The sequence below is a fragment of the Quercus suber genome, unplaced genomic scaffold (genome assembly GCF_002906115.3).
Source record: "Quercus suber isolate HL8 unplaced genomic scaffold, Cork oak 2.0 scaffold_774, whole genome shotgun sequence".
NCBI lineage: Eukaryota > Viridiplantae > Streptophyta > Magnoliopsida > Fagales > Fagaceae > Quercus > Quercus suber.
Window position 1 is genome coordinate 61,029 of NW_027070210.1, and position 26,399 is coordinate 87,427.

At 33.9% G+C, this 26,399-nt stretch overlaps 1 protein-coding gene and 1 long non-coding RNA gene across 2 annotated transcripts; both read left to right on the forward strand.

Moving 5' to 3' along the window:
• The first annotated feature begins 9,902 nt into the window (after positions 1–9,902).
• On the forward strand, positions 9,903–11,102 carry LOC136061005 (uncharacterized). The gene is made up of 3 exons (XM_065767123.1): positions 9,903–10,800; positions 10,895–10,966; positions 11,077–11,102. The coding sequence occupies exons 1-3, from the start codon at positions 10,165–10,167 to the stop codon at positions 11,080–11,082; spliced, it is 714 nt and encodes a 237-aa protein (XP_065623195.1). The 5' UTR covers positions 9,903–10,164; the 3' UTR covers positions 11,083–11,102.
• Positions 11,097–14,032, forward strand: LOC112026611 (uncharacterized). The gene is made up of 3 exons (XR_010626477.1): positions 11,097–11,167; positions 11,529–11,678; positions 13,004–14,032. It is a non-coding gene; the product is annotated as an uncharacterized LOC112026611 (long non-coding RNA).
• Positions 14,033–26,399: the final 12,367 nt, after the last annotated feature.

Consider the following 26,399-nt stretch of genomic DNA (forward strand, 5'->3'; position numbering starts at 1 on the left):
CAAACCTAGTCCCTACAATATTTATATATAATTAGAACCTTTTTTTATACCAATAATCATTTACGTTTTATACGCATTTAACATATAAATTCATCATCATTATATAATTTGCATGTTATTTATAATTAATACAAACAGTTAGCTTGAAAATAACTAAATAATAAACATTTTTAAAAAAATTAAATGATCCGAATGCTTTTTATTTAATACTTGTTTATTTATTATCACAAAAACAAACAAACAATAAATTTTAAATGAAAATAGTAAATCACCACTCATCGACGGTGTATTTCATCACCACAGATATACTCCTCAGACACTGCCACATGTAGTTGTGAGAGTAGATGTCATCTAAAGTTAAAGTAAACTGTTTTTTTTTTTCTTTGGTTAATCTCTGCTTGTTGAGCTGTGTGGTACTGGTACATGCGCCTACTTGGTGGAATTTTTTGCCGACATGGCTACCTCTAACAGGCTCGTCTTGGTGAGTGGAGATCGTTGGTAGCGTATGTTGCCGGAGGAAACTCCATTTGCTTCACACGCTAGTGGTGCGAATGGGTCTCATCCCCTAGGGTTGTCTTCAATCTCTAAACCCTAATTTTCAAGGAAAAAAATTATAGATTTTTTAATCTAAATTTCAATCCTTTATATCTCTCTAATTTCTTATCCAAGTCAAACAATCTATGTCATTGGAAAGATTTTGAGATGTATATTCAAGCCATATAAAATTTGGCTTTTTTTGAAATGAACAACATAATATATATATATATATATAAATACATGGCATAAAGTTTCTGCCCATTCAACTATGGTTTGGTTTTTCTCTCAAATCACGCAACCAATAGTCATGAAATTTTAGGATAATGTTTAACATAACTATGTACAACATACTTCAATTTCGTGGCCTAACTCAAACAAATGAGGTGTTTTCCATGTGAGACCTATCTATTAAATGAAAATCATGAAGAACAAAAAAAAAAGGTTTCTTCCCATTTTTTTTTTTCTTGTTGAGAAAACATTTAGAGACATGAATGTAATGAGAAACACTTAATCAAAGCTCTGATACCAGCAGGGATGGACCCATGATTTCAAATTAGGGGGGCTTGAATATAAGTAAAAATAATCATGAAATTTCAAAAATCATTTATTTAGTATTAACAAACTATCAACAAAAACAAATACATAAATTTATTTTTTTATAATTCATTATAATGCAATCATCTACTAAAGAAGACAAAGACACAAAACATTGTTACTTAGAGCATTTGCAGCAGTGGAGCTAAATAGCTATATTGCTATTTTAGCCCCAACAAAACACAAAAAGAGCATGCAGCAATGGAGCAATACTTATAATTTTCAGCTAAGTTGCTACAATGCACATCTATAGATAGATGTGCATTGTAGCTGAGAGCTAAACAAAAAAAAAAAAAAAAAAAAAAAAAAAACAATTTTTACTCCTCAGCCGGATTAAAATATTATTTTTTCTTCTTTAATTTGCTCTGAATTGCAAATGAGTCCGGCTTCCCTTCTTTCTTCCTCCACTTTCCTCATCTTCTCTCTTCTTCCTCCACCACCAGCCCGATCTCACTGCCCAGTCACCAGCCCAGCTTCAACCCATCACCAGAGCCGACCCATCTCACCGATCTCCCCACCCATTCCGCCAACAAACCCAGCTCGCTGATTAGACCCACTTCTCTTCCGCCAATTAGACCCATTCGTCGATCAAACCAAGCCGACCCAAGCCCCAAGCTGCCAATCCACGCCTCCGACCCACGCCTCTAGCTAGTCCTCCATCTCAACGCTCACCCAACGCCGACAAGCCTGGGTTTCTCTAGATTTCGTGGGTTTCATTCGTCGATCCAAGCTCTGGGTTTCATCATTAAAGCCACTGCTGCTTTCCTCCGCCCATTGCTTTGGTTTTCCGTCGATCCAAGCTTTGGGTTTGTGTTGTTTGTTTGTTTTTGTTTTTGTTTTGTTTTTGTTTTTGTTTTTTGTTTTTTTTTTTTTTTTGCATTGCGTGAATTTGATTGTTGTGGTGTGAGTGTTGCCTAGTGGGTCGGGTGGGTGTGGGCTTGGTTGGTTTTTTTTTCTTTGTTATGGGCTGTGGTGGTGGTGGTGGCTATGTTTGTGGTTGTGATTGATGTTTATTATAGAGTATATATTATTTTATTGTTGTGGAAATATATTTTATTATAGTGTTTATATTATTTTATTAGGTTAAAAGCTAAAATAGATCTAATGTTGTAGCATGTGTGTAGGTAAAATAGATAAAGTGACTTTTTGTGTAACTAAATCGCTAAAATTTTAGATTCACTGCTGTGAATGCTTTTACTACATTAGAGCATTTGCATCAGCTTATGCAAAAAAAAAAAAAAAAAAAAAAAAAGAGTCTATTTTACCATAATAACCTACTTTTTTATTTTATTTTATATACTTGTGGGGCCAGAGAATTTGACGACCCTAGCCCATTTCATAATGAGCCCAAGGCCCACGCCGAGGAAGGAGGAATGTTCGAGGACGAACAAAGAAAGCCCAAAGTGCCGAGGAGCATAGCCGAGGATAATCCTGTCCTCGGTTAGCCAAGATCATCGAAGGGAAGAGCAACACACCATCAAAGGCAGCCTCCCAAAGCATTCCAAAAAGAAGGACAAGTACGATAGACCAACCATGGGAGCATGGTGGAGGACCTATTCTAGGAGAAACTGTCACTTCCGCATTAAATGCCCACAACTAACTGTTAGGAATGCTATAAGCATATGGATAATAATTAGTGTATTAAGATTTAGTTAGTTAGTTACAATTCTAAACATGTTAATCACATTCAGCACATGTTGGAATTATTAATGCACATGGGAATAGTAGAACCAATAGGATGAGGCATGTTAATCACATTTAGCACATGTTGGAATTATTAATGCACATGGAGAATAATAGAACCAATAGGATGAGGCCATGTGGGCCAATGAGATTAGAGCTAGTCTCCTATAAATACATGATTGTAATCCAATATGGGAAAGGAATGAAGAATAAACCAATTTGTTAGTACATTAGTGCATATCTCTCTCTCTCTCTCTCTAATCTCTCTATTTCTCTATGGAGGGTGACTACCTCGAATTAAGTCAATTTCCCTACAATCCCCATCCATTCCCCTATAATTCCCATCAATCCTCATTAGAACCACCGGGTTCCTAACAAGTGGTATCAGAGCCAGGTTGATCTTGAGATGAGCAATTGTGATGAAAGAAAACTTTTGAAAAAAATACAAGAATTGTTGAACAAAGCCATAGAAGAATCCAAGGATATTTCAAAGAAGATGAAGGCCTTGGCTAAATCTAACATGGCCATGAATGAAGAACTTTCAAGAGTGCAAGAGAATCTTGAAAACATGTCCAAAGAAGAGTTACAATCTCTTGATTCAATGAAAGTCGAAGAACAAATCAAGTTTCAAGAACCCATTCTTGATGCACCAATGGAGGCTTCCGTTCAAGAGTCTATGATTCAAGAAGTGGCAATCCAAGTGTCGGTGATCCAAGAATCCAAGATACAAGCGCCAACAATTTTAATAGTTCTAGAATCGAATGAGGTCTTGAGGATACAAGAACATTTCAAGGTTGAGAGAACTAATGAGACCTTGAAGATTGAAAAACCATTGAAGGCTCAAGAATTCGAGCAAATTTTGAAGATCTACGAAGAAGAAACCTTCATATGCACAGGATCGCTTGTCAAAGAGAAATGCATGAATATGGTGATCAAAATGTCACTACGGTATTGGTCCATTGGAAGATCTCCTTTGATGAAGATGCTATTTCACAACAACACCTTGTGGGCAAGGTGTTTTCAAGGAGAGGGAAATGTTAGGAATGCTATAAGCATATGGATAATAATTAGTGTATTGAGATTTAGTTAGTTAGTTACAATTCTAAACATGTTAATCACATTTAGCACATGTTGGAATTATTAATGCACATGGGGAATAGTAGAACCAATAGGATGAGGCATGTTAATCACATTTAGCACATGTTGGAATTATTAATGCACATGGAGAATAATAGAACCAATAGGATGAGGCCATGTGGGCCAATGAGATTAGAGCTAGTCTCCTATAAATACATGATTGTAATCCAATATGGGAAAGGAATGAAGAATAAACCAATTTGTTAGTACATTAGTGCATATCTCTCTCTCTCTCTCTCTTAATCTCTCTATTTCTCTATGGAGGGTGACTACCTCGAATTAAGTCAATTTCCCTACAATCCCCATCCATTCCCTATAATTCCCATCAATCCTCATTAGGAACCACCGGTTCCTAACACTAACATTCTAGCTGCATTAATGAGGAAATGATCCCTAAACAATGCTACCTTGGTTGCTGCAACTCACAGAAGGTTTGGGAAGACGGCTAATGGAACAAGCACTCGAGTAGTGACATGTATTGTCAACAAATGGAGGGCCAAGATCAACTAAAAGGAGGTATATAACGGAAGAGACTCTCCAAGAAGGGAGGGAGAAGAAAAAAGAGAAAAACTCAGTAGTCATTCGTATGGTCTGTGAAACTCTTGTAACCTAATACCAACGAAGTAACATGAACTGCAAGCCCTTCAGACGAGGGCTGAGGATAAGATTTCACATTTCAACCCATGTTCTAGTTATTCAAATAGACTCACCATCATGTGTAGTGATTGTATCTCTCACTAAAGTCTAGTTTTTAAACCCGCTCTCTACAAATTCATTGTACTGGGTCCATTAGACCAAGATTCCATTCATATTTGGGCTTAGTTCGAAAATCGAGACCCTACAATACTCACTTTCAAAATACTCCACGTCATATTATTTATTTAAATTATTTTACATTACATTTCATCAAAATACTATTTCCTTATCGATTTTTTTTTTTAAATTATTATCTCAAATCATCTCTCTCTTTCTCAACCAAAAACCACTAGCTTCAATCTAAATAATTTCTAAAACATTCATTTTTTGTTGTATTAAGATAGATTAACCCCGGTTAATAAATTCAATTACCCAAGCTAATTAATTATGTCAAATTATATGCAAATCGTGGAGGCACTAACAAATTATCAAATGAACTAAATGCAGCAGAAATTAAATTGACACGGTGATTTGTTGACAAATGGAAAAAAAACCTCTCGTAAGGCAAAAACCCCACTGAGTAAATTTTAGATCACCACTTCCAATAATCCACTAATCAATAATTAAACGGTTACAAGTATGAGGAATCTTACCACTACCCTGACCTATCCCAAAATACCAACTTACAGTTGAACATTTGCTTTAATACCCAATTGGAATTGATCTTGTAGCAACCTTCTTTCCTTTATTGCACAAATCTTCAATCTGTGATTAACTTTTTTACACAGATTCTAGTACGTGACTAACTTCAGTAACTTGAATGATTGTAGTTGGCTGCAAAGTTCTTCACTTCATAAACGATGAAGACCAGGAAACACTTGGTTACAAAACCCTAAGGTGTACAAACGCAATAGTTTCACATAAGTATATGAGTTATAGGTCTCTGTTTCCATACTTGATGACTTATAAAATAAACGTTATATATGACTAGGGTTATGAGAAAAGAAACCCCAATCAAAACAATCATCATGGGCCAAATTTTAGATCTGGAAATTCTGAAATCGTAGATCTCGATTGATCGAGTTTCTGCATTAATCCTTAATAGTAGTATCAATCGAGCTAGTGTCAAGACTTAATGAAATTTTTTTATTCACTTGTTTCTTTGATCAATCTTCATGTCTTTAACACTACCACTTGATATGTTTGAACAATATACTCTTTGATATATTAAACCCAACTTAGATCTACCTAATTGCAAGTAAAGTGCATTTTGTCAAATGATTAGCCAATTACATAGAAAATATGACCCTAACACATTTACATAGCTACAGTAATTATGTAAACTTTCCTAGTTAACCCTTGAATGCACCCACATTGGTTTATAGGATTTTTTGCGCTATTTAGTGCGCTTGGTATTGAATGAGTGAGAAAATGGACAATAACTGATAAGTGTATCTTTGTGACACATGGCCACCTCAAATCTGCTAATGAGTGTCATCAGATCTTTAACAACTAAAAGTTATGATTTCATGTAAATACCTACCTGTAAATAGAAGCAAATGTAGCTTCATTTAGAGGCACAAGGAAGCTAACAAGATAATATACAAGAAAGCCAACTTCCTAAGCACATAAAAAATATAATGGACTTTTTTTTTTTTTTTTATTAGTTAAAAATACTTGTGTGATATATATGATACAACTCCAGTAGTTCAAACCCATTTCCAGGAGGTACCAACTGTGGTTGTCCACGGGTCGGTTAAGGTTGAGTTTGTGCCTAACCCGCAACCAACCTGATCCGATCAAGTAGGGAGTTCCTAAACCCGTAACTGACCCGTAAGAGTGTCGAATTTCATGGGTCAAGTTTCCCTCAGGTGGTGATCAGTTTTGAGTGAAGTCAAAACTCACCGAAAAATGGTGAGATCTCACCAGATCCAGTGAGATCTAACCAGATTTGGTGGAGATCTTGTCAGATTTAGTGAGATTTTCACCAAATCGTGCGGAGAACTCTCTGAATCTAGCGTATCTCTACTGGTCTAGCTGTATTGCTTGCCGAGATTCGTTAAATCAAGCTGAAAAAATCACCAAAAAGCTTGAGAAATCTTTAGAATTGATGTATTTTGGGCGGGTCTAGTTTCATGGGTTTTGAAAGAGGAGATCTGCAATCAACTCGTTGGGGTTGGGTTTTTGGAGGTTGGTTGGGACCCATGTCCGACTGCCGAAGCAATCGAATCAAGTGACGGTGGGTCATGTATGGTTGGGTTGGGTGAGTGGGTTGGACACCCTTAGTACTAACTAGCCCAACTGTGTGGTGAGAGTAAACTTTTATTTTAATGGTTTATTAGATTAAGATATTGAATAATGTTGATACTTTTTTAATTGTTTTATTTTTTTGATTGGAACTTTTTTTAATTGTTTATATTGTTTATATGTATTGCGTTAGGAATTTAAAATATGATTAAATTTATTTATAAAAAAAATTATTTTATGTGAATATGGTTACAACTTACAACTTTGAATCCTTTACTTGTCTTGCTTGTACATCTCACCTCTCTCATTGGGTTCTTCCACATGATTTCCTATATCATGATTGTAACATAGCCAACTCTGCAAACATTATGAAATTCAAACTTTGAGGAAACTCGACGTGTCTCCCATCAATTTGATTTCCATGCTATAAATCCCTAGATAAATCAAAGGGCAGTTGGATTTATGTTCAAGCAACACGAGAGAAAGCCCAAAGTCCTTGCGGCCTTTAGGTACAACTCCTCTTTGGCCGAATTGAACAACTACCACGACACGTGCATCCACACCGATCAATATCTTATTGAAGCCTCTTATTTTAACATAGTCCGAAAAAAAAAAAATTTTAATAATTTTTTTATAATTTAAATTTATTTATAACTAAAAGATACTTTACACCCTCGTTGTTTTTAAATCTCTTTATTGACTTTGAAAACCTGCAATTTACACTATTAGCACTTGCATTAGTTAATAGAAAAACGTGTAAAGAAGAAGCAGAGCATTGATGATGGCTAACTGAGACTGAGAGGTGAGAGGCTGTGGGTTTGGGATGAGAGAGAGAGAAAGAGATTAAATTAAAAAAAAAATAGAGAGAGATAAAATAAAATTAAAAATTAAAAAAAGAACAAAAATGATTATTTAAATAAAATAGGGTGTAAAATAGATTTTTTTTTTTTTTCGATACAAAATATAATTCTACTTTAACCTAATTTAAGTGTATATGTGTGTGAAACTTCCTCCTGGAGACTTGAACCCCAGCCCTTGCCCCCACACTCCACAATCACTTATACTTGTAGAGTGACTATCGCACCATGGGTGTGCGATAGTATAAAATAGATAATCTGATGTGAGTGTTTTTAAGAAGTGATTGTGTAAAATAGAAAAAAGTAGGCTCTTATGTTAAAATAGATATAAAATTTTACACGAGTTGATGCGAATGTTCAAATAACAATAATAATTTGCCCATTTCATTATACTCTTGGTCACATTTTTACCTTAAATCCACCTAAAAATGATATTATTTTTTTTCCTTTCTTATTTTCTACTCTCGTTTGTTTCGATATTAACATTCCTAGAAAATGAATCAATTTTCAAAAGTGTTTTTATAAAAAACTATCTCATTTTCCTATATTTGGTGATGACCTTAAAATGAGTTGGAAAACTATATCTCAACTTCCCTTATTTAGCTTGGTGTGAAATATAATTATTTTCCTTATTTAGTTTCACGTGAGATAGAGTTGTTTTTCATTAAATTTTAGTAGAAAACAACTCTATCTCATGTCAAACTAAATAAAGAAAATTAAGAGACAATTTTCCTTTGACTCCTTTTTTTATGAGAAGTGTTATGCCTACAACATTTTCACATCTTTTTTTTACAACAAATCATACGTGGCAAGTTGTTATTGGTTCTAATTTTCACAACTTAAATTACTTTTTTTGCTCACCTATAACAACCTATAACAACTAATAACAACTTACTAGTTAAGATTTGTAGTGAAAATATTATGGACATAACATGAAACACGGGAAAATGCAAAAAAATATTTTTACATTAAATTTTCTATTAAACAAATGAAGCTTATAATGATGTCGTTTTAGATAAATTAAGTATCCTTTGGAAATTGCTTATTTTTAGTAACTTATTTCCATAATTTTAGACAAAAAGCTAATAGCTAGCTTATTTTCAAATGGTTGATTTTTTTTTTCCCTAGACAAGATGGAAACCTAAATTATTTAAAATAAAGATAAGACAAAAAACAGTGCGAACCTACAAACAATACATCAAATAAGCAAAAAACTAGCTTAAAATCAAATATCATTTGACAACTAGTTAAAAGTTAGTTTTTGCTTAAATTATTTGCCGTTTGCAGGCCCTATACTACTTTTTGTCTAAACTTTATTTTTAAGGGAAATGTTATGGCATTAACATTTCCCTTAAGATAAATATTTTTAAAAACTTTTTATAGGAAAAAAAATTGATTTTTTCACAGGTTTTTATATTCTCCATGAAAATGGTAAAAAAAATTTCCCTGTAATAAAACCCTAAGGCCACCCATTAACAGGATCCTTATTTTAAATAATATAAGGTTCAACTTTTTAAAAATAAGTTTGTTTTTAATTTTTTTCTCAAACTATGCAATAAATTATAAAAAAAATAAGCAATTCTCAAAAGGACTAAATAATAAGATAAAAACAAATTTTTTTTTTGAGAAGCATGTTATAACAAATGTTGATAGAAATGATAGATTAATACATATCATAATATCTCGGTTGTAAATTACAAATTTTCATAACAAAGAATTTGATTTAAAAAGGAAAAGCCAAAATTCCATACCAGTTATGGATGAAGAGACGATTAAGGGTCTGTTTAGAATCTGCTTATATTGCTGAAACTGAAAACTTTGTCCTGAAAGTACTGTAAATAAAGGTAAAAATTAGTTGAAATAGTACAGTGAGACTCATAAATAATACTAAAAAATATAATAAGATATATAAATAGTAGTAAAAATAAACTAAATAATAAAAGATAAAGTAAAAAAAAAAACCTATCCAAACGCAACCTACAAATAAAAAAGGGCCGGGGCAGCTTCAAACGTACAATACACGGAAGCAGGGTTTTGTGTGTTTCACATGACGGTTGCAGGTCCCCCCGGCAGAGGACAGCGATGGAAATAAACAAGAAAGCAAGGGCAAAATCGGTAAAAATGAGCGAAACCGTAGACGTATAGTATAAACCAACTCCTTGCCCCATTTTTGGTTTTTTCTTTTTTGTTTTCCTGTACTATATAAGCAGTAGTGGCCTGAAGAAAGAGAGAGAAATTCAGTAATTCACACACACACACACACAAAACTTCTTTGCCTCTCTCTCTGGTCTCTATACTCTTCTTCTCCACACCACCTCTCTCTCTCTCTCTCTCTCTGATGTTTAGGGTTTTTCTTTTCAAGGTAGCGTAGGAGTTTCAGACTAGTAGCTAGGTAAGAGAGGGAAAGAGAAGTGAGTATAGGAAGCTAAGGAAGGTTTTGTTTTGGTTTTGAGTTTGAGTTTGAGTTTGTGCAATGGCGACCGCACCGGTGAAGTCTCAGCCACTTCACAACTTCGCGCTCCCGTTCTTAAAATGGGGAGGAAAGAGCCACACCAACAGCACAACCCGTTGCCGACGCACGGTTTCTCCTGCTTCGTCCGAACCCGACTCCGACTACCACCACGACTCGGACCCGCCGTGTAGGGTCGGATCCCGGTCCGCTCGCAACCGATTCGGATTCTCTCCTTGCTCTTTCAACAACAACAACAACAGCAGCAGCAAGCAGGCGGCAGAGCATTCGGGGGCTGATGACGTGGCGGATGTGGAAGCAGCGGCGGAGGCGGAGGAAGGGACGCAGAAGCCGTGGAAGTTGAGGCCGAGGAAGGCGGTGCAGAGGAGCGCGATGGTGGAGATCGAGAATACGACGACGACGACGGTGACTACGGTGCTTGCGATTCCAGCTCCACAGGCGCAGAACGAGAATCCGAAGTCGATGAGGCTGAGAGGAGATCAGTCGCAGAGTACGGAGACGAAGAAGAAGAAGGAGAAGAACAAGTTCTGGATTGCACTCTCTAAGGAAGAAATTGAGGAAGACGTTTTCATCATGACTGGCTCCCGCCCAGCTCGCCGCCCCAGAAAACGGCCCAAGAATGTCCAGAAACAGCTCGACGTATTTAACACTAAAACTCTCTCTCTGTGTTTTGATTTCTTGGTTTGGAGACTGAGTTTTTTTTTTTTTTTTTTTTAATGGTTTTGATTTTCAGAGTGTTTTTCCGGGGTTGTGGCTGGTGGGGACCACGGCCGATTCTTACCGGGTGGCCGAAGCTCCGGCGAAGGTTCTATCTCATGCTTTTTTTTTCTTCGTTTTACTTTGATTTTCTTGGTTTTTTTTTTTTTTTTTGGGTGTTTGGGTGTTAAAGGTTTTTGTATTTACATCTTATTGCAGAGGTAGATATGCTCACAAATTGTGATTTTGTGAAAGCTTGGTAAGGTTAGAGAAAGAAATTGCGCCTGCAAAGTTGACACCTCGATTTGAGGTATAATGCCTTGAATTTTGTATAAAAAAAAAAGGGAAATGAAGATGTCAATAGAAGAAAATGAACAAAGAAAAAGAAAAGAAATGCCTGATTTCTTTGCCTTTTTCTTTTCTTTATTTTTATAAAAGTATTTATTCTGTATTTTGCACATTTGGATTTGGGGTTATGATGCAGGTGCAGGCTTTAGTTGGTAGTTTTAAGTTGTAAACATGAACATATAGTGGAATGAATAGCGTGAATTTTAGTGCTTTTTTCTTAAAAATTGTAAAGCGTTCTGAATGATGGAATTTTGATTTTGGGAGATTTGTGCTTTTGTTTGAAGGAATTCTGATTATGTTGGTTTATTTACGATGTTTGACAGGCTTCCCTACATCGTTGGGGGGCAGAGAGTATCAAGGGTGTAGTTTTTTTGCAGAACCATTATTCCCATACAAGATTTATTATTGCAGGCACTGCTTGCTTCCTTGGTTCTCGAAGAGCCATCTCCCTTTCAATTGGGCTTCATCAAGAGGTTGAATATTTATATGTTGACTGACTGCATTCCTCTTTTCTATTCTTTCATATTTCATGTTGGTCATCACATGATTCACATCCACTGTTAACATTGGTTGGAAGTATTCTGAGCAGTAATAAGAGTTTAAAATTGGTCAAAGGATTAACATTTCAGGCATTTGTTGGGTTTAAAGAATTCTGATGTTTAGGAAGGTTGGAAAATTATTATTAAATTTTCTATAGATTTCTGTTCTAGTTTTTGTACATTTATCATGCTGGGGATGGCATCTTCCAGGGGTAGTATTTTTTATAAAACTTCTAGGCTTGAATCTGGTAAGTACTGTTTCCTGATTAGGATCTCAAGTTTCTGAGTAAGCAATTATATATATATGTATGTATATATATATATATTGAGTGTAGAGTAAATAAATGCTCATTAGTTTTCTCAACCTAATGATGTTTACATTGTTCTTGATTAATATGGTTTTTTGGTCCATATTTTACCCTTGAAGCCATTAACTATTGTCTACATGCTTGATTTTCTCGCTATTACAATTTTACCAAGCAAGATGCTAGCTAGCTGCTGCTAGTATATGATGGTAACATTTAAAACTTGAAGACTTGGTTCTAAGTTCACTTGTCACCATTGAACATTATCTTCATTGGTTTCCTTCCTGGCTGACTTCCTTGAACGAAGTTTCGGCTTTTTTTTTTTGTGGGGGGGGGAGGGGGGGGGGGTGGTTTGGGGGTGGTCTTTTATCTGCAAGGTATTGCCTTTCTACCTAGTTTCTTACCTGTCCCTAGTCAAACTATCCATGGTTGGATATGATGCTGTGTATGTTGGCCTCTTTTTGCCTGAGTTACCTGCAATGGTGAACTAACCGTTGTGCCATATAAATTGTATGTATAGTGATGCCAGATTGTAGATTACATTTGACTGGTGAAATACGTAATTTCACCAATTAAATCTCCATGTGGAGAAACGCTCTATATATATATACATACCTGAATTTGGTAATTTAAGATCTGATGGTTGAAATATTTAACTCTATGCTTATTCATTTTTCTTAGGTGATGCGTTCTTCCCAGTTTCCTTTGTTAATAATTCACAGCACTTACCTTTTTCCAGCCAGTCCTAAGATAATAACGTAATTAATCTGGAATATTTGCCCTGGTCTCCTCATTCTATTTTTCCAAGTTTGATATCAAATACCATTTATTAAGTCTCTACCTGAATCCTGTCTTTGTTGAGTCACATTTGTTGGAAATTCAGTTGTGATTCCTTTTTCTGTTGCTCTTCTTTCTAACAATGACTGATTTAGTTGTTGATTCATTTGCATTCAGCAATAGAAATGAAAGCATCTGGAATTATTCGTTATTTCTAGACAATCGTGCTTATCTCAAAGTTGGAAATCTCATTCTGAATAGCCCTGATGAATTGGAGCAAGCAATTCCATCACAGACTTGAGACGCAAGCTTAGGAACCTAGGTTTTGAACTTGTGGAATCACCCTTGCTCATACAAGGTAATGAATTTACACATTGTTATGACTAAAAAAGTGGTTTTCGCATAAATTCTTTCAAGCTCAAGTTATCTCATTCATGGTGTTCCATGATATTTGTTTGATTATGTTCTTGTGGTGGGGGGGTTGTATTGATTTTTTAAGTGTGGGTATTTGAATGATATATCAGTTTTCACTTGATGAATTCATTAAGGTCTCAATAAGCTCCTTCTGGATAATTGCCAATATTACATTCTCAAGGGAATATAATATATGCCTTGCTTCTATTCTAACTTGAGAAAATAACCAAAGATAGAGAAAGTGCAGGGAATGACTTTTTAGTTCGACTCATGAAGCTCATCATATTCTCGCATCAGTCTTAAAACCGGGTGACCATAATGGTCCAGTACAGGAACCTTTTTTCAAAAAAGAAAAAACCTCTCAAGCGATGGGAATGATCATTGCCTCGATTGTATATTGACATGGACCTCCTTATTTTTTAAGGGTTTATTGTTTTAAAGGTTTAATTAATGAGTGTCTTAAAAAAATTTTAATATCACTTTTATAAAAATTGTCATAAAAGTAGTTACTATTATTTTCTTTAAAGATAAAAAGTTTTTAAAAATATTTTCTTTAAACTTTTCGCAATCAATTGGATGCTGGATCCATGCTACAGTCTACAGCACCTTGGCAAGATGAAGACGAACCTAACGGATCTTTGAAGAGATATTTTTCTTTTCCGTTTTTTAAAAGATTCTGTCATGCTCGGAGTGATACGTCTTACCTGCTGCCCCTACCCAAAATCCCGATTGGGCCCAAAGATAAATTGGAATTGCCAGCGTAGAGCAAATTGTTTTTCTGTATTTGTATTTTTTTTTATAAAAAAAATGCTTTTGTTTTGTGTATTCAACTATTCATTGGGTCCCTTCTCAAAAAAAAAAAAAAAAAAAAAAAAAACTATTCATTGGGTCAGAAAAATTATGATTAAATTCGTCTCGGGTTGATTGCTTAGTTGAAAGTCGATATCCGATTATCAAATCAGCACAGGCTTGCTTGACAGTTATCTGCGCATGATTGGAAGATTAGATTATTTCTCAAGAAAGACTAATATAAAGTAAAAAGGGATGGATATAACATTATTATTATTTTGATTTTTAAATTTTAACAAAAGTTTGCTTTTTGCCTCTAATTTTTTTTTTTTTTTTTTTTTTTTTTTTTTTTTTTTTTTATCTCTAAACTTTGTTAAGAGATTTTTCAAATAGTATAGAGACAAAAATAAGGATTAAAAAATAATTTTTTTAATAGTTTAAGAATAAAAAATAAACTTTTAGTAAAATTTAGGTATACAAATAAAATATTTTCAATAATTTAGAAATGAAAGATGAAGTTTTCAATAATTTAAGAATGAAAAAAGAATTTTTTAATGATTAAGAATAAAAACAAAATTTTAATACAATTTAGAGATTAAAATAATATTTTATCTTACTACTACTATTATTATTATTATTAAAGTTTTGTCATGATGAGGCCCCAAGAGGCCAAGAGGGGTCTTTTCTTGGTAGTCTTTCAAGGGTTAATATCAAATGATTCAAATCACGACGAATCTGTGGATTTTGCATTTCTAAACAATTAAATGTATTTTTCACATTTTTTTAATATATATTTAGATTTAATAATTTTTATAAAAAAATCTTTAACTAGTTTTGCAAAAGAAAAATGAAAGGGCTAACTTCTAAAAACTCATTATTATTATTTTTTTTTAAGTGGAGGAAGGGAGAATCTTAATTATGTAATAGACTAATACTAGTGTATTTTATAACTTATAAATGTATTTCATACAAAATTATTTGAATACATAATATTTGAAGAAAATTTATCAATTTATTTTTATTATAATTCTTAATGAGAATATTTTTGATGCATGAATTTTACAGTCAATTTGGAATTCAAACACTTGCAAAAAGAAGAGATGAGATTGAAGGAACCATTAGGGTTAACCCCAATAGGGCGAAAGTTTGAATTAGTATCCGTAGTGTTTTTATTTTTTATTTTTTATTTTTATAATTTTTTTTATGATGATTAGTATTTTTAAGGGTGTATTATTTATTTACATCATAGATAAATTTATTCAGTTCGGGACATGTCATTATTATTTTATTGTAACTTTTTATTTTTAATCTCTCAGTCCTTTAAACACTATCTTCCAAAAATATATAATTAAATCTCCATTATTTAGCTATTTCTTTAAGCACTATAATAAATTTAATATTTTGAGTCTCAATAAGTGTTTGTGTATCGTAAGATACACAATATGATACAATATACCATACAAAAATAATAATAATCAATTTACGATATGATTCACATTTTGATAACTATATTTTGAGTCTCAATGAAATATTGATAAACAATTAAAAACTTCGGTAAATAAAAATATTTATGCAATTCTATATGTTACACATTACTTATAAATCATAAATGGGGGAAAATCCAATGAAACAAATTAATCTAGAGATTGTCTTTGTTAAAAAGTAGTAAATTGTTTGTTTGTTTGTGTTTTTTTTTTTTTTTAAAAGAAGATGAGTAAAAAAAAAATTTATTGAAAACTTTATTTTTGTTTTTGTTTTTGATTTTCTTAAGGGTGTCATGGAAACAATAAAATCTCACAAGTTAGATGTCAACCTACCATAGGTCCATAAGTACTAGACAGACTATGAGTAAGTAAGGGTGGTTTAAAAATATTGTGAGATTTTGTTGTAATCTTAAAATTTTTCTATTTCTATTTGAACCACTTATTTAGGGTGCTAGGCCAACTGACCAATTCTTTTTCTTGGGGATCCGTAATTTTCAGGGGCCAATTTCTAAATATTGAAGCATAATCCTTATAGTGTACAGAAATACACTATAACCAAAAAAAAGAAAAAAGAAAAAAAGGGGAGTACATGGCTCCACAAAATCTATGTACTTGGACCTGCCATCTTAGCTTTTTAGTGCCTGACGATCCATAATTCAGCTCTTGTAGTTGTAGTACAACCTATTTAACAATATGAAAATCCGATTAATCATTATCAATACTCAATTGTGATACTGGATTATGGCGCTGACTCTGGAAAGGTCAGGATTGCCGCTGGAGGCTGGAATCATCATCCGTATTTAGCTTAAGAATGTTTAAGGTCCAGAGGAATTTAATGGATCCATACATGAGTTTTCTTTAAATTTCACGATAAAAAAACACAGTAAATTTTGTTGCATTTTGAATTGAAGGTTATCATTTCTCTGTATAGCTTATTTATGGTAATTCATATTGTCTTGATGGTCATCATTTCTTTGTTGGACTTGTATGTGCTGGGAAAAAAGTTCAGCATCTAGAGGTCAGAATTGATGTTGTGAACGACTAAATTTCTCAGTTTGAAATAAATCAAACAAGTAAAATAGTTTCACAAGTGCGAATTTGTATTGATGAATGTATATATGGTACATTTCTCTGTAATTACAAAAGAGTGATCCTCCGATTCGATCTCCTTGAAAGATTTGTTAATTGGATTTGTAGTAATGTGATTTTGATTCGAACACCAAATATACTTCAATTTTGCTGAAGAATGGATTGAAGATCTTTGAAACAGAATTACAATGAATCTCTGGCTATGAACTTGTTAGAAATTCTTTGTTCTTCACGTTCTTTGTGTGTTCTTCGTGTTCTTTGTGTTTTTCGTGTGTTCTTCCATTTTGAGGGTTTATGGTGGAAGTTCTTCGGGGCTTTAGAGGCTTGAATCCGTAGAGTTTCACTGATTTGTGATTTGTTGATGTTTCTGGAGGCCTTTGAGCTTGATTCTAGTGAACTTTGAGATTTAGAAATATGATTTGGATGATATCTCTTTGAGTGTTCTTTGTATTTGAAGGTTTTGTGGTGGAAGTTCTTTGGTGCTTTAGAGGCTTGAATCCGTAGAGTTTCGCTGATTTGTGGTTTGTTGAGGTTTTTAGAGGCTTTTGAACTTAATTCTAGTGAACTTTGAGATCTAAGCAGGTAGTTTGGATGATTCTGCTTCTAATGTTTTTCGTATTTGAAGGTTTAAGTTCTTGAAGTTGTTGAAGGCTTCAGGGCTTGATTCTAGCATGGTTTTCAGATTCGGACCGTTCATTGAACCGTAAAAGGAAGAGGTTCAAGGTTTTTGAGGTCGAACCGAGGTCAAACCGGAGTCGAACCGTGATGACATCATAATTAATTTAATAATTATTTTAAATATATATAAAAATATTAAATTAGTAAAAAATAGAAAAATTAACTAAAATAGTCCAATTAAAACTATAAATCCATATTTTAACTATATCTAAAATATCCATCTATAGCCCAAATATTAAATATCTATCCAATAATAATAATAACCATTTTTTTTATAAAAAGAAAATTAAAAGCATTAGATTGTCTTTCTAAGTTCTACTTTCCAATGCTCACGTGACTAGTTGTCTAGCTCGCATTCACAAACCTAAAAATGCACTAGAAACAAAAGTGAATGAAATTAAAGGAAGAGATAAAAAAGCAATACAAACAAAAGCAGATGAAGAAAGAATTGTGATGTTATATCCACAATATTTGTCGCAATATTTTTACAAGAATCACATCAAAATCTTATGTGAAAAATTGTTATTAGTTCTAATTTGAACTCACTATTGAAATTATTTTTTTACTTACCAATATTAGCTAATAACAATCTACAATATTACTTAAAATTTATTGTGAAAATATTGTGGTAATATTTCTTAATTGCCATTTCTTAATATTAAATATCACACTTTTGAATATAAAAAAAAAAAAAAAAAAAAAAAAANTCCGTAATTTTCAGGGGCCAATTTCTAAATATTGAAGCATAATCCTTATGGAGTACAGAAATACACTATAACAAAAAAAAAAAAAAAAAAAAAAAAGGGAAGTACATGGCTCCACAAAATCTATGTAGTTGGACCTGCCATCTTAGCTTTTTAGTGCCTGACGACCCATAATTCAGCTCTTGTAGTTGTAGTACAACCTATATAACAATATGAAAATCAGATTAATCATTATCAATACTCAATTGTGATACTGGATTATGACGCTGACTCTGGAAAGGTCAGGATTGCCGCTAGAGGCTGGAATCATCATCCGTATTTAGCTTAAGAATGTTTAAGGTCCAGAGGAATTTAATGGATCCATACATGAGTTTTCTTTAAAGTTCACGATAAAAAAACACAGTAAATTTTGTTGCATTTTGAATTGAAGGTTATCATTTCTCTATATAGCTTATTTATGGTAATTCATATTGTCTTGATGGTCATCATTTCTTTGTTGGACTTGTATGCGCTGGAAAAAAAGTTCAGCATCTAGAGGTCAGAATTGATGTTGTGAACGACTAAATTTCTCAATTTGAAATAAATCAAACAAGTAAAATAGTTTCACAAGTGCAAATTTGTATTGATGAATGCATATATGGTACATTTCTCTGTAATTACAAAAGAGTGATCTTCTGATTCGATCTCCTTGAAAGATTTGTTAATTGGATTTGTGATAATGTGATTTTGATTTGAACACCAAATATACTTCAATTTTACTGAAGAATGGATCGAAGATCTTTGAAATAGAATTACAATAAATCTGGCTATGAGCTTGTTAGAAATTCTTTGTTCTTCACGTTCTTTGTGTGTTCTTCGTGTTCTTTGTGTTCTTCCCTTTTGAGGGTTTATGGTTGAAGTTCTTCGGGGCTTTAGAGGTTTGAATCCGTAGAGTTTCACTGATTTGTGATTTGTTGATGTTTCTGGAGGCCTTTGAGCATGATTCTAGTGAACTTTGAGATTTGGGAATATGATTTGGATGATATCTCTTCGAATGTTCTTTGTATTTGAAGGTTGAAGTTCTTCGGTGCTTTAGAGGCTTGAATCCATAGAGCTTCGTTGATTTGTGGTTTGTTGAGGTTTTTGGAGGCTTTTGAACTTGATTCCAGTGAACTTTGAGATTTAGGCAGGTAGTTTGGATGATTCTGCTTCGAATGTTCTTCGTATTTGAAGGTTGAAGTTCTTGAAGTTGTTGGAGGCTTCAAGACTTGATTTCAGCATGGTTTTTAGACTTGGACCGTTCATTGAACCGTAAAAGGAAGAGATTTAAGGTTTTTGAAGTTGAACCGAGGTCAAACCGGGGTCGAACGGTGATGACATCATAATTAATTTAATAATTATTTTAAATATATATATAAATATTAAATTAGTAAAAAATAGAAAAATTAACTAAAATAATCCAATTAAAACTATAAATCCATATTTTAACTATATCTAAAATATCCATCTATAGCCCAAATATGAAATATCTATCCAATAATAATAATAACCATTTTTTTATAAAAAGAAAATTAAAAGCATTAGATTGTCTTTCTAAGTTCCACTTTCCAATGCTCACGTGACTAGTTGTCTAGCTCGCATTCACAAACCTAAAAAAGCACTAGAAACAAAAGTGAATGAAATTAAAGGAAGAGATAAAAAAGCAATACAAACAAAAGTAGATGAAGAAAGAATTGTGATGTTATATCCACAATATTTTTACAAGAATCATATCAAAATCTTATGTGAAAAATTGTTATTAGTTCTAATTTGAACTCACTATTGAAATTATTTTTTTACTTACCAATATTAGCTAATAACAATCTACAGTATTACTTAAAATTTATTGTGAAAATATTGTGGTAGTATTTCTTAATTGCCATTTCTTAATATTAAATATCACACTTTTGAATATAAAAAAAAAAAAAAAAAAAAAAAACTAGGGATAAAGATCACCATACATTTTCATACGGACCCAATTTATTACTCAACTCTCAACCACACATTTTCATACGGACCCAATTTATTACTCAACTCTCAACCACACATTTACTTCACAGTTATCACTTATCCTTCTCACATATTCACATCAGGCTTTCTCAAAAAAAAAAAAAAACATATTCAGAATTTCACATTAGAGAAAAGAGAAGAGAGAGGGAGAAAGGAGAATCTGAAGCAGCGCCGGTGGAGATCGAAGCCTCGTCCGCCGCAGAGAGAGGAGAATCTGAATCAGCGCCGGCGGAGATCGTGGAGATCAAAGGCCTCGTTTGCCGCCCCACCACCATTCGTCCTCCTCCTATACCACCACAGATTGGTCAGATCAGATTGTTCTTCCTTTTCTTTCTTTTTTTTTTTTTTTTTTTTTTCATATTTGCTTGTTCTGATTCAACTTTTTTATTAAAAATTTTTGAAAAACAACTTTATCTCATGCCAAGCCAAAGAAGAAAAGTTAAAAGATAATTTTTTATTTCATTTTAAGGTTGTCAACAAATGTAAGAAAATAAAATAGTTTAAAAAAATGTTTTATGAAAAAATAATTTATTTTCCAAAAAAGAAAATGGTAATGTGGAAACAAATTGAGTGTAAAGTACATAGCAAAAACATAATGTTGGATGAATGATGTGGTGGTTTCAAAATTGTCTGTCAAGGGATAAACTGTAACAGGGTGGCTTCCCCTGATCTCAATATTCTAGAGAATAATCCGTCTTATAATATTGTCCTCTAACAATTATTCGGGCTTGGTTGGATATTGAATTTGAGGGTCTAATAAATATTTGGTTCAAATTGCTGCAGTTTTGGCCCTTGCTAATTTTAAATACAGTTCAGACTTCGTACAAATGATCACACAATCGTTTGCTCAACTTGTTTTGTATTTAAAATTTACGTTCTACGTCACAACAATTGGTTGGAGAATGATTTTACAATGCTTTCATTTCCAATGAATACTAAATTATTATATCCAAATAAGTTATGTACAAGATTAAAACTTAAATATAGAATTGTTATGTTTGAAGTAAAGTGATACTTATTAAGGATAGAAAGGCATAAAATTTATATTTTGTGCCAGCCATGAATTCCAACTACTGCTAATGAAAATCAAGCCGTATAATTTACCAAGCCAAAACCATGAGAGTAATGTAAAAGCTGTGAATATTATTTTGAATTATTTAAAATAAATTATAGGAATGACCGGGTTGCTAAAATTCATTTCAGCAATAATTGACAGTATGGTTTACAATACAAATTTCAAGAGTTTTCAACACTCCTGTTGTAAGTGACATCGATGATAGATGTGGCTATGGAGTGAGGGCTACTCAAATCGACTCTGATTTGGATAAGAAGATTCATGGGCGTGTGTTAAGAGTGTGGAAATTATGTAATGGAAAGAGAGAAAATGGATTCGGAAAAGAAAGATTAGTTACTTCGAGGGTAACCACCCCCTTAGCAAGGGAAGAACTTAAAGAAAGGAAGAAGAGGAACTTAGAAAGAAATAGGAAGAGCAAGTTGGTTAATTCTCTGGATAATCCCTCATTCAACATCACAAATCTCCTCTTATATAATTCAATCTCATTTCCTGGAAAAACTACCCAATCAATGCAACTAATTAACTGAGTACAACAACTACTAACTGACTAACAGAATTCAACTAATTAACTAAATACAACTCAGCACAGCCACTACTCAATTAACAATGCTAATCATACAATGTTTATCAAATATCTAGTTTCCTAACATTACTCCCCCCATTAGAACATCTTGCCCACAAGATGAGGAAACTGCTAGTAAAGAAGAAACAGATCCTCCCAAGTAGCATTTTTAAGTGAATCCATTGTATAAGAAGCTAAGTAATAGTTCTCTTCCGGAGCTGATGAGACCTAGTTTGAAGCATAGCCATTGGTTCAGGAGTGAGAATGCCTTGAGAATTGACAGAAGGCAGCATAGGAATGGAAATGTTGTGATTGCCCAACTTAGCTTTTAAGCAAGACACATAGAATACAGGGTCAATGGCAGACTCAGTTGGGAGATCCAACTTGTAAGCTAACTCACCAATCCTTTCCAAGATCTTGTAAGGACCAAAAAACTGAGGGGAAAGCTTGTTAGAACTCCTATATGTAGTAGATTACTGTTTATAAGGTTGCAATCTGAGGTTAATCCAATTTCCAACATTAAAAACCCTTTTAATCCTGTGTAGGTCACTTTGCTGCTTCATCCTAGCTTGAGCAACCACCAGATTTTACTTAAGCAAGGTAAGAATCTGCTATTAAGAATGCAAAATGGAGTCCATTGCAGCCACCTAAGTGGTACCAAGGACATAGTCAACTAATCGAGGAGGACTAAAACCATACAATGCTTCATATGGAGTCATCTTGGTCGTAGTATGATAGTTAGTGTTGAACTAATACTCAACTAAATACAACCACTCATCCCATTCAGTAGGCCTATCACTAGAGAAGGACCTCAAGTAATGCTCTAAGTTTTTGTTCACCGCCTTAATTTGTCCATCTAATTGAGGGTGATGGGCAAAGGACATAGCTAGTTGAACACCTTGGAGTTTGAATAACTCAGCTCAAAACTTAGCAATAAACACTGGATCTCTATCAAACATAATGGAAGTAGGCATGCCATGTAACTTGAGGACATGTTGAGCAAATAAAGTAGCAACTTTAACAGCAAAATAGGGATGAGACAACCCCATGAAATGAACATATTTGCTTAACCTATCCACCACTACCATAATCACATCCATACTCTATGACTTACGTAAGCCCATCATAAAATCCATGCTTACTGTAGACCAAGGCTTATCAGGTATGGACAAAGGCTGTAGCAATCTTGCAGGATGAGAAGTCTCATGTTTCATTTGTTGACAAACCCCATACTTCATTATATGCTTCTTCAAATCTGCCCTCATACCAACCCAATAAAAGTCCTTTTTTAATCTATAAAAAGACCTAAGAAATCTTGAATGACCTCCTAAGGGACTGTCATGAACCTGCTGAAGGACTTTAATTTTCAAACCACAAGAAGGATTTAGATATACCCTGCCCTTATACAAAATCAACCCATTATGCAAAGAAAAGAATTTGGGGCCATTAGAAACATCTTTTAACTGTTGGAACAATAACTACACAGCTGGATCAAATTGATAACTAGCTTTGGGTTCATAAACTGAAGTGGGACAAGGAAAAGAGATCAAACATAATGAAGAAGAAGTGACTGGTCTATTAGTGAATTGGTGTACATAATTAGATTCCGATCTTTTGGACAAAGCATTAGCAACTCTATTCTCACACCCTTGCTTATATTCTACCACAAACAAGTAACCCAAAAGCTTAGTTAACCACTTTTGTTAAGTAGGTGTAGCAATTCTCTGCTCTAAAATGTACTTTAAAACTTTGTTAATCAGTCTTGATCAAGGGAGTCAATCTCGTACCGGTGGTTGTACCGGTTTGGCTAGCGAAATGATATATTTCGGTATCGGTCAATACCGGTGTACCGTTTCAGGTTTACCGCTATTTAAAAAAATATTATTTGTATATATTTTTAAAATAAATAAATATCATTTGTATATTTATAACTTTAATTATTTGGTAAAAGTTAATTTGTTAAGCAATTAAAAGTATAAGGCCAAAAGATGAACAAAGCAGAAGGCTGGCCAATAAACTATTTATAAGTTTATTATAAAAAAAAATGAACAAAGATAAAAAGAAAAGGCCAAAAAAAGAGAAACAGTAGGTGAGAAATGAGATATTATGTGTGAGGGGATTGGTAGAAAAAGATTAATAAATAATTAAAAAAACTAAAATGGTGGGTGATAAAACCAAAGAGATAAAATTTTTTTCCATCTTTCAAGTACTTTTTGTCAGCTTTTTACCCCCACACACGTTAACTTACTGGGTCACTGACTAGCTCAACTTCTTATTTCACACCATTTAAACTTCCTAGACTCTTTCTTTCTCACGTGACTTGCTCTTCCCACCACACATGTTTTCAGATTTTTCTCTCCAACATGAGAGTATTTCCCTTCCATTAGCCAAAACAAGTTTTCAGATTTGATCTCTCACCCTTTTTCTTAGATTAGGCATTCAACTCCATTTCACTGCTTCAATGCTGGTGCCGTTGTTCACTGCCAACCATATTTGCTATCACCAGTGTGAGGCCAAGGTGAAGAGATCCCAAATCGGTATCTAATTTCCGGTCGAAATCAACCTCTTTTTCTTTCTTTTTTTCCGGTTCGGTATCTAATTTTCGGCCGAAATCCGGTATATATCTCAGTACGGGTGAAACGGGTCCGGTACTACCGGTATATAAACCGGTATGAAACACCACTGTTTTTGTACCGGTGAACGCATCGGTACGAAATATACCGGCCATACCGGCTGGTACGGTACAAAATTGTCTTCCTTGGTCTTGATGATGAAAGGTCTTCCCAAAAGATAAGGCCTCCATTTATGCACAACAGTGACCAAAGCAAGTAACTCCTTCTCATAAGTTGACAATTGTAAAGCTTTCCCTTTGAGCAATTGACTATGAAAAGCAATAGGCCTTTGATTTTATATCAAGACAACCTTTAAACTTAAGCCTGAAGCATTATATTCAATAGTAAAAGGGTGGTTGAAGTCAGGTAGTGCCAACACAGGAGGTTGGCTAACTGCAACCTTAAGTTGTTGGAAGGCAGCTTTAGCTTGATCAGACCAAACAAAGGAGCTTTTCTTTAAAAGTGTAGTGAGTGGAGCAGCTATCTGGCCATAATGATGAATAAACTTTTTGTAGTAACCTGTTAAGCCTAAGAATCCCTTCAAAGCTTTAACAGATGTAGGAGAAGGTCATGACAGCATGACATCAGTCTTTCTAGGATCAGTACTCACACCCTGGCCAAAAATGATGTGACCAAGGTATTCCACCTCTAGACTACCAAATACACACTTGCTTCTCTTAGCATACAACTGATGGTTCAACTGCAGTCCCAACACATTTCTGAAATGTTGGAGATGTAGCTCCAAAGTTAGATTGAAGATAAGTGTATCGTCAAAGAAAACCAGCATAAACTTCCTCTAATAAGATCTGAATATATCATTCATTAAGGATTGAAAGGTTGATGGAGCATTGGTCAACCCAAATGGTATAACTAAGAACTCATAGTGTCCATCATGTGTCCTAAAAGCAGTCTTATGGATATCCTCTTCTCTCATACGGACTTGGTGATAACCAAACCTTAAATGCAACTTAAAAAAGATTGTAGAACCAGCTAGCTCATTCAGTAACTCATCAACCACTGGTATAGGAAAATTATCCTTGATTGTAGCCTGATTCAAAGCTCTATAGTCAATGCACATCCTCCAAGAGCCGTCAGCTTTCTTCACCAATAGTACTGGAGAAAAAAATGGACTCTAATTGGGTCTAATAGAACCAACTTCTAACAACTCAGTGACTATCTTCTCAATCTCAGTGTTTTTTTGAAAATGAGGATACCTATAAGGCCTTTGACAGATAGGGGTAGTACCTTCCTTCAAAAGAATCTAATGTTCATGACCTTTACAAGGAGGTAAACTAGTAGGTGTGGCATATACTAAGGCAAATTTAGTTAAAGGCTGCTCACTTGTAGGGTCACAAGGCTGAGGAGAGGTAGTAACAGACCCTAAAGACACAACATGCAACAACTCCTTACAAGTTTTTTAAAGAATTGCTTCCCTTCTTGTAAAGTGAGATCAGTAAGGTGCAGTCCTACTAATGTTACTGTGGTCTCAAATTGCTAGAACTTCATAAATATGGCCATAAAATCCCATTGAATTACACCAAGCGTTCTAAGCCATTGAGTGCCTAAAACCAACTCACAGTCTCCTAAGGGCAAAACATTCAAATCTACTGCAAAAACATGCCATTGCATAGTAATTCTAACATTTGCACATACACCTTGAGTCTAAATTGTAGCACCATTAGCTACTTTTACTTCAAATGTTAAAGTAGAATCCAATGATAGTTGTAAAACAAAAAACATTGTAGCATCCAAGAAGTTATGGGTACTACTAGTGTCAATTAGAATAGTAACTCAATGACCATTAATTTTACCCCTTACTCTCATGGTACCAGGTGAAGGACTACCCAACAAGGTATACAAAGTGATTTCAGCTACACCTTTTTCACCCACTTCACCCCTTTCACCCACTCTAGACTCGGTTTCATGGATTTCATGTTGAGGAAAAATAAATTCAGTTTCATCCAGTTCTACTAGTTGGACATTAGAACTAGGACTATGGAAAGGATATAAACCTTATAACAAGAAAAGTTTAGTAGACTTACATTGATGACCAGGTTGGAACTTGTCATAACAATCAAAGCATAGACCCTTTCTTCTTCTTTCCTCCATTTGAGCAAGGGACAACCTTTGCAAAGGAA

Excerpts from the sequence above, each read along its gene's own strand:
- LOC136061005 (XM_065767123.1), top strand. The coding sequence starts at position 10,165 with ATGGCGACCGCACCGGTGAAGTCTCAGCCACTTCACAACTTCGCGCTC. Across the intron at positions 10,801-10,894 it reads ATGTCCAGAAACAGCTCGAC|AGTGTTTTTCCGGGGTTGTG; the intron begins GTATTTAACACT and ends TTTGATTTTCAG.